Raw genomic sequence first — 13,599 nt, forward strand, 5'->3', positions numbered from 1 at the left:
AGAAGAAGCCGATCGAGCGCGTATGTGTTAAGTAATAGAAAGCCCACCGTTAATTTTTTTAATTTTGTATTCCATATCAACAGTGCTTACTATATTACTTAGTACTATGCACTACAAAATCTAACGATTTAAAAAAAAGACGGAAGAAAATATTATAGTTCTTAATTTCTCTGATGATAGTTTTTTAATCTTAGAAGTTCAGATTAAAATTGTAAAAAAATAGACTGAAAAGGTTTCTATGTATGCTTTTTTATATATATATATATATATATATATATATATATATATATATATATATATATATATATATATACTGTGTAAGCAAAAACAAGACTTCAAAACAAGGTGTTGGTGGCAACAAAAAGTGTATTTCAATTTACGTTACAATTGTTTCCATGTCCAGTTCGACAATTTCAAGCATTATGTCGTTCAAGTCTATATATATATATATATATATATATATATATATATATATATATATATATGCATGTAAAAAAGTAAGAGAAAAAAACGAGTTTCTACCCACTTTACCTTCCGATAAAGTATTCCTCGTCTGCAAGTAATAAATAACCAATTATTCGGAGAGTACATCAATTTTTTTGTGAGTGAATCAATCTCAAACCAAATTTTCTGTAAAATAAAAGAAAAAACTCAAATAAAATAACAGAAATGAAAGCAAATATGAATGCATCCAAAAAAATATAGATTCTCTCTCTCTCACGTTCTTTCATATATATGTGTGTGTGTGTGTGTAATTATAATAAAACAATAATTATTCTTTATACCTATAGGTTCTCTCTCTCTCATATATATATATATATATATATATATAGTAAACAATAATTATTCTTTATACCTACAGACACTAGTGTTTCATGCTTATGCAATCATCAATATAAGAGAGGACAATTCCTGCCGGGTATGAGATTCGAACCTAGTCATGAAGCCACCTTTTGCTCCATTTGCTAAGCTTTTTACCTCAGGAATGAAGGGAATTAAGAAGTATTAAACGCCAAATTCGGGCGAATGTAATGGAGCACGTCTGAGTGCCTGTGAAAGGATCAACAGCAGCCGAGAGTTGACTGGCTAGCAAAGGTATTAATAACAGCAGCCATTAAAGGACGTATGCAAATTAGCAGGTACGCGCGAGCTTGCATCACAAGAAAAGGAAAGATAAATACGCTACATGGTCGGGAGATAGAAACTGCATGCTGGTGAAGATGGGCATGTGAAGTCGAGGTGGCAGCGACTGAAACTTTTAAAAATCATGTGTGTGCAAAAATATTTTTAGAAATATAATGAAATGCGTTGTTTTGGAAGAACCACGAATAAATGCATACCATTTGCACTTAAAAAAATATACCGATTCGAAATGTTGTTTCTTTCCTATTTATTTTTGTTTGATTATTCCTGCAACGTTACATTCATATTTTTTTTATTGCATTTTCACTACAAAAAAAGCACAGTGCCACTTTGATGTAGGGGGCTACTATCTGGGACATAATTGCAGGGATAATATGTAGGGAGTTGAACAGCAAGATGCCTGTTTATATTACACTTGAACTTCTACATGTTAGTACAGTCAGGGAAGCAGGAACCCGGAAGAGAATTCCAAAGTCTAGCGGTTCTGGGGAAGAAACTATTAGAGTAAAAGGCTTTCTGGCATCTGGGGATTTCTACTGTGTAGGGGTGGGATTTTGCTGCTTGTTGGGTTTGTTGGGTGTATTTACGTCAAGGGGGTACAAGAACATCTACTATTAAAATACCTGTAAAATAGGCAGAGGAATGCAACATTTCGTCAGTGGGACAGAGGCTGAAGCCTAGCTGACAGTTCGGGACATATTAGGTTGGATACTCTCTTTCGAACCCTGTCCAGGACTTAGAGACAAGTAGCAGATGCACCAGCCCAAATGTGACAACAATACTCCATACATGGACGGACTTAAAACTAAGTTAGATGATGTTGAATCATTTCTCCCCAGCAAACTCCCCGGATATCTTGGCACTAAGTGAAATTAGCCTACACTCATCTCCTCTACCCATTTTAACATACCTGGTTATCTCCCACTTTGCCGTAAGGACTCAGACAGATATATATACATACATGGAGTCTATAGTCGAAACGCCCTCCCCTTGACTAGAGAATAAAACTAGAATCAGACTTCCAGGCCTTCATGTGCTTTAGATTTACCCCGCAATGTTGCGTTAGCTACTTATATTTTCTCCACCCTTCCCCCTCCACCCAAGACAGTACCCTAATCGACCATGTCTCTGACAGCATAGATACAGCACTCTTCCTTGATAGTAGCGCGCAAGTACATGTGTTTGGTTACTTTAATGTCCACCACAGTAATTGGCTTGGTTTCTCTACTTACACAGACGCAGTTGGTAGCATAACACATAGCTTCTTTATATTGCCTTCTCTATCACAGATAGTTATATCTCTGACCTGTCTCTTAGATCGACAAAATCAACAAGCCTCACTTCTAGATCTATTTCTTATCACAGTTCTCAATGATTGTGTAACAAATGCCCATAGCCCATTTTGGATACCGCAACCAGGCCTTTTTACCAAAAAAGGCTCAAAATGGAAAACAAATAAATAAAAAATAAACGTGACCACGAAAAATGCAGTCTCAAAAAAACAGGGACGTAAAAACAAACCAGGCCGAGGAAAAAACTTTACAAAAAAAATCGATGAGTACAGTGTTCTTTTTTTTTTTTCTTCTTGTCTACCCACTTTCGAATTTTCTTCAATACTGCCAATCATATTTTCTTCTTGGTCAAGGATGTTTTGTAAGGACCGTGGTTTGCTGTCAATATTGTTTTAGAGTTAAAGACAAAAGTTCTTTTCTTACAGGTCGGTTATGCATTAGTATAAGGGGTATTGCTTCATCCTCATTTAACGTAGCAAATAGCTTGTTTTTTTTTAGAGAGGACTTTAGAATAAACTATTTTGACTTGAACATATTTTTATAATTTTTGTTTGAACTGTTTAAGTGGTATCTCCAGTTTAATTTTATGGATTACTAAAATTTTAAATTTTAAATACTTGACTTGACGTTTTCAAGATTGGAATAACTGTTTAAACAATTATAACACGTGAAAAGGTAAATATAATACTAAAGTAAGTACTAAGAAAATAAAAATAAATCTGACATTATTTCTATATATTTGTCTAAGCTTGTGGGTTGTTTATATTTGACATTTAACCCTGCGATTACAAAAAAGGATTATTAAATATTAAGACATTGTACTTTTTTCATTTTTACTTTTTCTTAATAAGAAACTGAAAAAAAAACAGACTCATTCTTAACACGGGCTATGCTGAGAAACTTATAAATAGTTTTGTTTTACTTGCGAGGTTTTTAACCGTATTTGGTGCTTTTACTTGTCACTATTTTGCTACATGGATTCAGTTACATATTGAACACTGGAACATTAACATTTTAAGTCGTTTTTATTTTGAAATAAATGGCAAGCGTAGTGTGAAGAAACAAAAAGTGATCTCTCAAATAATCTTGTTAAAAATAACTGAGCAATAAAGAAAAAAGAAATGGTAGGATTAGGGAAAAGTATGATAACTAGTTTCGTCAACGATTTCAAAGAGGAAATTTTAACAAAAAAAAAAAACTATTTGAGCTATTGACGTAAAAATCTATCAAACTAGCAAGGAGAGATATAATTGTTATGACTGATATGGTGGTGAGACAGAATTGAGGTTTGATGTAAGAGAATAAGAAAAAAATTGTGCGGAAAAAGAAAAAAACTCACACGAAAAAATATATGTATAAATGTATCTTGGAACAAAATTAACAGTAGAACATATGTGTTATGAAGACTGTCAACTGACTTTATTACTAAAATAAAAATATCCCATTTCAGTCAGATTCAGAACCAATAAACATCAAAGAATATTCAAACTCTGATTTGGTCTTGCAATGATTTAAGTGGCTTTGTAAAATATTTGTAACAAAACTTTGTTCTTGTAAAACTAGACTGAAACTGTTGAACACTGATTTTATGAAATTTCTCAAAAAATTTGACAAAAATAATGTTCTCACTATTTTAAGAATTAACTGAGTTGTTTCCCCCTTTTCCACGTATTAAAACGTTGCATTTAAATAGTTAGAAGAATTCTTTTGTTTAAAGAATAAAAAAAAAAGAAGGAATTTATGACTGGACAAAAAACGTATAAAATGGAAATGACGAACAGACTATACACGAAGACATTTTTAATCATACATTATATTATTTGGATTTAATTGTGAGAACATTTGAGTTTTATTTTCTTGTTTTCTTTTATTACTTCAGACAGGTTTAATTAAAATTCTTGTAAGGAAATTTTTGGGGAAGAACGTACATGTGCCATGCAGAAAGATCAGCAGTAGACAAGAGATGGTTGACTAGCGAAAGTATAACATCAGCAGCCATTAAAGCACATATGCAAATTAGTAAATGTGTGTGAGCTTGCGCCACAAGAAAAGGAGATAAAAATACACCATGTGGTTGTGAGATGCACGTTGCATGCTGGGAAGATGGATGTGTGAAAATCGATGGTGAGAAAGCGCTATCGCCAGCATGACAGTAAACGAGACTTTTAAAAAGCATATGCGTGTGCAAAAAGACTTTGTAATTATAATGAAATGTGTTGCTTCGGAAGAACCACGAATAAATGCATTTCGTTTGCACTTTAAAAAATGTCGAGTCTGTTTTCTTTTCTTTCTGACTTATTTTTATTTGTTTGTTCCTGCGACGATACACGAATACATTAGACAATCTAGAGTGTTCGAACAAGCGGAAGTCGTTAACATTGCATTACCCTAGTTGACAGTCTTTTACTTTTTATTCAGCATACAGTCCCTCTTCAATGTGAATACCTCCAACCAATTCGATTCTGTCCCTGTCACTGTAGAGGTCAGGAGATGCTGGAAAGCTTTTAACTGTAATAACTTCTTCCTTTGACCTGTTTACTTTAGGAATTCTCTCTGGCTCCCTATTTCCTCGACTGTACCAACATGCAAAACTTTAAATGTAATGCAAACAAACCTTTTGCTGCACAACTACCCACTTAGGATGCCACCTTAATGAGTCCCTGATTTCTCAGTAATAATGTGACTTGTTTGGGTGAACATAAAAAACGGTTCCTCCCCTTAAAGTCCAACATTTTCTCACTATGGTAGGGGCCATGACAAGGTGAAAGGCTTAGAGCGAGCAGGCAAACAGAGATCTGTTGAAATTCCAGGAGGAGTCAACATGCATGTTGCAAACAAAGATGCGTCACGTTTGGAACTGTATATCAACGGATAAAAGTAGCAACATTTTTTCTGTGTTATTCTTTTATGTGTTTTGGGTAAAACCTTCCCTGACTTCGTATACAACTGCTGAGCCTTGCTGTTCTCAGTGTTGGAACTGAATACCTGCAGTACTACATGGTAAAAAACAGTGTGAGCAACATGGAGCATTCGTGCAGAGCAGACAATACCAAGACATGATCTTTATGAGTTCTATGCAGAAATCCCATACTACTGTCTTCAGTAGAGTTTGGTAAAACTTAGAGAAAATCCAAATATTTTGCCAGAAACAGTATTATTACAAGACCTATGAAAATGTCTATTGAAGGAATGTTGTTGCTTGAGAACTTTCAAAGCAAGATAGTTCAGGAATGGAATGGAGTGAAGGATATCTGATCACGGAGTACCGGAAGCAGAAATTCTGATAACAGGTGAAGTTATTCAGTTGTTGAGTGGTATCAAAGGGACAGGAAATGACTACTCAGAAGACCACCATGACAATATGAAGACAATACTGTTAGGCAACTGGGAATAATACAGAGAAGAATAGAACAAGAATCGAATGCAAATGTATTGTAGCCAGTGGTGTGGAAGACATCAGGCAGCCTGGCAAATCCAGTTAATTCAAGTAAATGTTGAAACAGAAGGTATTTAGTTTAAAATAAAGGAAAGAAAGCCCATAACCGATATAAGGATAGAGGATATCTATTATTATACTAAAGCTGAGTTAATTGACGGTTGTTTCCCCAAGGCCTTTTTTCTTATATATTTTAATCATATAAAATATATGTTAAAATATTCCCTAGTTTTCAGATTGTGTTATCTGTGAAAAATAAATTCCATTTTAAGTACTTTATTTACTTTCAATTTGCAATTAACTCATTAAGTGATCAATTTCTTACTAAATTTCTATTTATCATTTTCACTCTCTCTATGTTATTGAACCCAAACAAACTTTATTTTATAGAGTATTTATCACAATCTCGCGTCTATCACACACATACTCTCTCTCTCTCTCTCTCTCTCTCTCTCTCTCTCTCTCTCTCTCTCTCTCTCTCTCTCTCTCTCTCTCCCTGTTTATAATTAATTAAAGTTAATTAAAAAAAATTAAGGAAGCATAAACAGCTTGGATAGGGAATCATAAATAAAAGGCGATATCACTACATCACAAGTAGTAATACTATTAAACCCGAAATTCGAGAGACGGAAAAAGAGAAAGAAAGAAAGGGAGATAAACTGCACAGAAAAAAAAGACTAATTTTGGATTTTTGTCTTATTTTTTTATCTTTAACTAGCTGTGTAAACGCACATTTTTCTGGTGTAAACAATCTAACCCGAGATAATTAGTGACCCAACGGGTCACAATTTTTTAATATTGTTAAATTCTGTTATTTGTTCATTGTTTATATTCATATTCATAAAAACGAAACTTGCTAATTGTGAAGAAGAAGAAAGAAAAGCTATACTATACGAGTCCAAACGCTGGGGGCTTATTTGGGATGTAGTCTTTATTTAAGGGAGATAACTAGCATTTACTAAAGAAATAAAATCATTTTGCTGCAAATAATTTACAACCAATTTAGGAGGCTGAAATGATCAGCAGAACAAGGGAACAAATTTCTTTTTTGATACGAAGAAATTTCAATGTTTTCCAGAAATCTAATATATTTTAAAATAAATTAGTCTACCTGTTGGCCCTTAAAGGATAAGATGAATAATGTTCAAAATAAAAAATGATTTTGAGATTATATTGTCTTTTATTGTCTTGAGAAAACTTTTTTTAAGTGATAAGTGAAAAAAAAAACTCAAGAAGCCTCCAGAGAACTACTGCAAAGACTAATCAAAATTAAGGAGGCCCTACTAACAGCACTAGTAAAACCAAGTTTCTACCTCTCCTCCTACTTGAAGAGAAAATATTTTTTAAGTAAATCCTGAACAAAAAATATCGTCAGAATCCAAAGGGGCGCTACTAAAGGCAGTAAATATGGTTATAAATGTGATTATAGTTATATATTGTATATTTAAATCAGTTTGTTTGTTTTTTTAACTCAACGGGGTTAAATTACATTTATTTGTAAGGAAAACACGTTCAAGTAAGTTAAAACAAAAAAATATTGTTGATTTTGTGTATGCTTTGAATAACAGCAGTAGCTTTTAATATCGGACTTAAGAAAGGGCGGCTATAAAATAGGTAAGCAAACAATTTTTTTGAAACCGGAAGTCACAAACCGGGTGGTTCTGGGTCTTAAAATTATATAGATTATAAAGCTTATCTTTCGAACAGCCAATGATAAAGAAGATGATTTTATTAGCCAATGAAAAATGTTTACCTACTTCAAAAAAAATAAGCTTCGTTTATGATGAAAGTATTTTCTGTATTTAATAAAGAATATAATTTTTTTTTTGTTTTAATATGAAAAAAAATTAATTAACATAAAACAGATTGTAATTAGAAAAAAATTAAACTTTATTTACTTAATGTCTCTTGCAAAAAAAAAAAAAAGTGTTGCATCTGTTTGGTCTTCACTGAATTTAATGAAAAAAATTAGAAATTAAGAAAATTCTTGAATTTCAATTGTTAATATGAAAAATAATTAATTAAGACAGGGCGGCTATAAAATAAGTAATATTTTGAAACCGGAAGTCACAAACCGGATGGACGGTTTAAACGCTCAAGCAAGCCGATCTGAGTTTTATAATTATATAGATTACAAAGTTTATCTTTCGAACAGTCAATGATGAAGAAGTTGTTTGCTGATTAGCCAATGAAAAATGTTTACCTGCTTAAAAAAAAGCCTAATATAAAAAATACTTATTTAAAATGAAATATTCTGTAATTAGAAAAAAGGTAAATTTTTACTTGGTTTCCACCTTAACATTTTCCCTTTAAATGACGACTTTAGTAGGCTTTCGGGTATGCTAAAAACGAATATCGCATTTGAATTTTCCAGTTAACAAGTTTTATTTTAATTTTTAATTTTTTACTTAAAATTTTCATTTTAGTTCGTTATTTCTTTCGTTTATTATTGGTCACTTTTTCACTTGCATCACAATTTTTACTAGTTGCATTATTTCACTGATTTCTTTGTTCTAATGATAATTTCAGCATTGTTCGAGAGATGAGCTTTATATTTTATATAAAAACTTCCTTTTCAGCATCCTGACAAAATGAAAATTTGAAGAAATTTGTTTCTTTGTTCTACCGATCATTTCAGCATCCTAAATCGGCTCTAAATTATTTGCAACAAATTATGTTTAGATCATTGTAATAATGTTTTTTTTTTACGCAGTGATCACCACTTATCAAGGCCCGGAAGCCACTCAGGGATAAGGGTTATTGCAAGTACATTACGTTAGTGTGGAGATTTGATGAAGTGTTTACTTAAGGGGGCGGTTCATTAGGAATTTGTTAACGTTGGACTTGAACACATCCAAGTTGTAGTCCGGTGGGAAGCAGGCAGACGGAACAGAGTTTTTAAATCATTGAAATAGTTTTTAACGCGTACATATATATATATATATATATATATATATATATATATATATATATATATATATATATATGTACGCGTTAAAAACTATTTCAATGATTTAAACGCGTTAAAAACTATTCCAATGATTTAAAAACGTTATTACAATGATCTAAACATAATTTTCAATGAAAAACCAAAACACGGAATAATAAAATAATGCTAAAAAAATACACATTGTTGGTGACCCCCCCCACCACCATTTAAATATACATCTCATCAGTTTTTTAAAATAGTCAACCATATAGGAGCCTATTCGTGACCACACACACACACACACACACACACACACACACACACACACACACACACACATTCAGCTTTATACGCTCGTTATACAGCTACACTGTTTATATACTATCCCGGTATACTACAACACCACGGATTTTGTTTGAACTAGAAGAGAACCACTTTCTCTATTAGTTTCAAATAAGTTTAAATTAAGTAACTAAATAGAAAATGTAATTAGTATTTAAATAAAAAACTAGAGATGTGTGTACAGGAAGTTGAATCATGGACAGAAGTTATAAATGACACGTAGAGAGGTAGGAAGGAAAGTCTTTAGCTTTGGCAAATAAGTTGGTGCTAGAGCTTTGTGTGAAATGGACCTATATAAGCGTCCACTCGCCTTTGGCCAGCACCTGACGCAAACTACCGAATTATGCCTAGCATCGCCGAGCAAATCTTACAAACACTACCAAACAGGAAGTAATAACATTTATCGGATATGAATTTCAATTTTAAGAAAAAAATGGAAAAGCAAAAAAATGAAATACAACAATAACCTACCGTACATATTTTTTCTCGCATGATTAAAACTATTTTTTCGGGGGCGGGGGGGGGCATGACTTAGGGTTAAGGTTTAGTATTAGGGTTAGGATTAGGGTTAATTAATCCAATCACTAGCAGTAGGGAACAACGGCAAAGAAGTAAATGAAAAATAGTGAAAAAAAAAAGAGAAAACAACCTACCGTAATAGTGTTTTATTTGTAATATTTTTCAAGGGAAATTTTCAAACATTTTTCTTTTTATTTTTGCAAGATAATTTTAAAAGATTTAAGAAGAGAAAATTGTTTAACAAGCTTTAAGAATGTAATTTGGGGGGGGGGGAAATAATATAAGGCATCATTGGTTTTGTAATAAATTTTCATTTCTTTTTTTTTAAGATAATTTAAAGAAAAGTATTAAGAATAGCTCATATATCCAGTTCACAAAATGCACTAATACTGATAAGTTGATTGTGGTGTTTTAAACCTCCTTTTCAAGTTCCCCTTTTCCAATGGGAAACTTATGTATAAGTTTACAATGCTATAAGAGATTTGTGTTGTATATTATTCTAGCTACCAGATAAGAGAGTAAAGAGAGAAACTTCGCCTGCCTTGTCACCACTGCGACTACAGAAATGATCCCAACTGTTTCTGCTGACAAAGTGGTCCAACCATATAGATCGATAAAAACACATAGGATTGTAGACCACATTACAAAGACACTTATTATTTTGCCATCTAATTTACATTATGTTCGTGGTGTAGATAGACAAACATGTGTATATACATGTTTGTGGTGTAGATAGACAAACACGTGTACATACATGTTTGTGGTGTAGATAGACAAACATGTGTACATACATGTTTGTGGTGTAGATAGACAAACACGTGTACATACATGTTTGCGGTGTAGATAGACAAACACCTGTACATACATGTGTGCGGTGTAGATAGACAAACACGTGTACATACATGTTTGTGGTGTAGATAGACAAACATGTGTACATACATGTTTGTGGTGTAGATAGACAAATACCTGTACATACATGTTTGCGGTGTAGATAGACAAACACCTGTACATACATGTTTGCGGTGTAGATAGACAAACACGTGTACATACATGTTTGCGGTGTAGATAGACAAACACCAGTGCACATATGTTTGTGGGGTAGATAGACAAACATGTGTACATACATGTTTGTGGTGTAGATAGACAAACATGTGTACATACATGTTTGTGGTGTAGATAGACAAACATGTGTACATACATGTTTGTGGTGTAGATAGACAAACACGTGTACATACATGTTTGTGGTGTAGATAGACAAACATGTGTACATACATGTTTGTGGGGTAGATAGACAAACATGTGTACATACATGTTTGTAGTGTAGATAGACAAACATGTGTACATACATGTTTGTGGTGTAGATAGACAAACATGTGTACATACATGTTTGTGGTGTAGATAGACAAACATGTGTACATACATGTTTGTGGTGTAGATAGACAAACATGTGTACATACATGTTTGTGGTGTAGATAGACAAACACGTGTACATACATGTTTGTGGAGTAGATAGACAAACATGTGTACATACATGTTTGTGGTGTAGATAGACAAACATGTGTACATACATGTTTGTGGTGTAGATAGACAAACACGTGTACATACATGTTTGCGGTGTAGATAGACAAACACGTGTACATACATGTTTGTGGTGTAGATAGACAAACATGTGTACATACATGTTTGTGGTGTAGATAGACAAACATGTGTACATACATGTTTGTGTTGTAGATAGACAAACACGTGTACATACATGTTTGTGGTGTAGATAGAAAACACGTGTACATACATGTTTGCGATGTAGATAGACAAACACGTGTACATACATGTTTATGGTGTAGATAGACAAACACGTGTACATACATGTTTGTGGGGTAGATAGACAAACACGTGTACATACATGTTTGCAGTGTAGATAGACAAACACGTGTACATACATGTTTGTGGTGTAGATAGACAAACATGTGTACATACATGTTTGCGGTGTAGATAGACAAACACGTGTACATACATGTTTGCGGTGTAGATAGACAAACATGTGTACATACATGTTTGCGGTGTAGATAGACAAACACGTGTACATACATGTTTGTGGTGTAGATAGACAAACACCTGTACATACATGTTTGCGGTGTAGATAGACAAACACCTTTACATACATGTTTGTGGTGTAGATAGACAAACACGTGTACATACATGTTTGCGGTGTAACTTATGTATAAGTTTACAATGCTATAAGAGATTTGTGTTGTATATTATTCTAGCTACCAGATAAGAGAGTAAAGAGAGAAACTTCGCCTGCCTTGTCACCACTGCGACTACAGAAATGATCCCAACTGTTTCTGCTGACAAAGTGGTCCAACCATATAGATCGATAAAAACACATAGGATTGTAGACCACATTACAAAGACACTTATTATTTTGCCATCTAATTTACATATATGTTATGGTGTAGATAGACAAACATGTGTATATACATGTTTGTGGTGTAGATAGACAAACACGTATACACACATGTTTGTGGTGTAGATAGACAAACACGTGTACATACATGTTTGCGGTGTAGATAGACAAACACCTGTACATACATGTTTTGCAGTGTAGATAGACAAATACGTGTACATACATGTTTGTGGGGTAGATAGACAAACACGTGTACATACATGTTTGCGGTGTAGATAGACAAACACGTGTACATACATGTTTGCGGTGTAGATAGACAAACACGTGTACATACATGTTTGTGGGGTAGATAGACAAACATGTGTACATACATGTTTGTGGTGTAGATAGACAAACATGTGTACATACATGTTTGTGGTGTAGATAGACAAACATCTGTACATACATGTTTGCGGTGTAGATAGACAAACACGTGTACATACATGTTTGTGGTGTAGATAGACAAACATGTGTGCATACATGTTTGTGGTGTACATAGACAAACATGTGTACATACATGTTTGTGGTGTAGATAGACAAACCCCTGTACATACATGTGTTTGCGGTGTAGATAGACAAACATGTGTACATACATGTTTGTGGTGTAGATAGACAAACATGTGTACATACATGTTTGTGGTGTAGATAGACAAACATGTGTACATACATGGTTGTGGTGTAGATAGACAAACACGTGTACATACATGTTTGTGGGGTAGATAGACAAACATGTGTACATACATGTTTGTGGTGTAGATAGACAAACATGTGTACATACATGTTTGTGGTGTAGATAGACAAACACGTGTACATACATGTTTGCGGTGTAGATAGACAAACACGTGTACATACATGTTTGTGGTGTAGATAGACAAACATGTGTACATACATGTTTGTGGTGTAGATAGACAAACACCTGTACATACATGTTTGCGGTGTAGATAGACAAACACCTTTACATACATGTTTGTGGTGTAGATAGACAAACACGTGTACATACATGTTTGCGGTGTAACTTATGTATAAGTTTACAATGCTATAAGAGATTTGTGTTGTATATTATTCTAGCTACCAGATAAGAGAGTAAAGAGAGAAACTTCGGCTGCCTTGTCACCACTGCGACTACAGAAATGATCCCAACTGTTTCTGCTGACAAAGTGGTCCAACCATATAGATCGATAAAAACACATAGGATTGTAGACCACATTACAAAGACACTTATTATTTTGCCATCTAATTTACATATATGTTTGTGGTGTAGATAGACAAACATGTGTATATACATGTTTGTGGTGTAGATAGACAAACACGTGTACATACATGTTTGTGGTGTAGATAGACAAACACGTGTACATACATGTTTGCGGTGTAGATAGACAAACACGTGTACATACATGTTTTGCAGTGTAGATAGACAAATACGTGTACATACATGTTTGTGGGGTAGATAGACAAACACGTGTACATACATTTTTGTGGTGTAGATAGACAAACA

At 33.6% G+C, this 13,599-nt stretch overlaps 1 protein-coding gene across 1 annotated transcript in view; it reads right to left on the reverse strand.

Annotated features, from left to right (window-relative positions):
* The window catches only part of LOC145254614 (uncharacterized), a 1,033,347-nt gene that overhangs the window by 276,443 nt on the left and 743,305 nt on the right, over positions 1 to 13,599 (reverse strand). Inside the window, exon 29 of the mRNA XM_080113229.1 lies at positions 532 to 630. Within this exon, the coding sequence (XP_079969355.1) occupies positions 532 to 630 (99 nt within the window). The remainder of the gene's footprint in view (positions 1 to 531; positions 631 to 13,599) is intronic.

This window comes from Euprymna scolopes, chromosome 3 (assembly GCF_053919585.1).
Source record: "Euprymna scolopes isolate OS-2025 chromosome 3, ASM5391958v1, whole genome shotgun sequence".
Classification (NCBI taxonomy): domain Eukaryota; kingdom Metazoa; phylum Mollusca; class Cephalopoda; order Sepiida; family Sepiolidae; genus Euprymna; species Euprymna scolopes.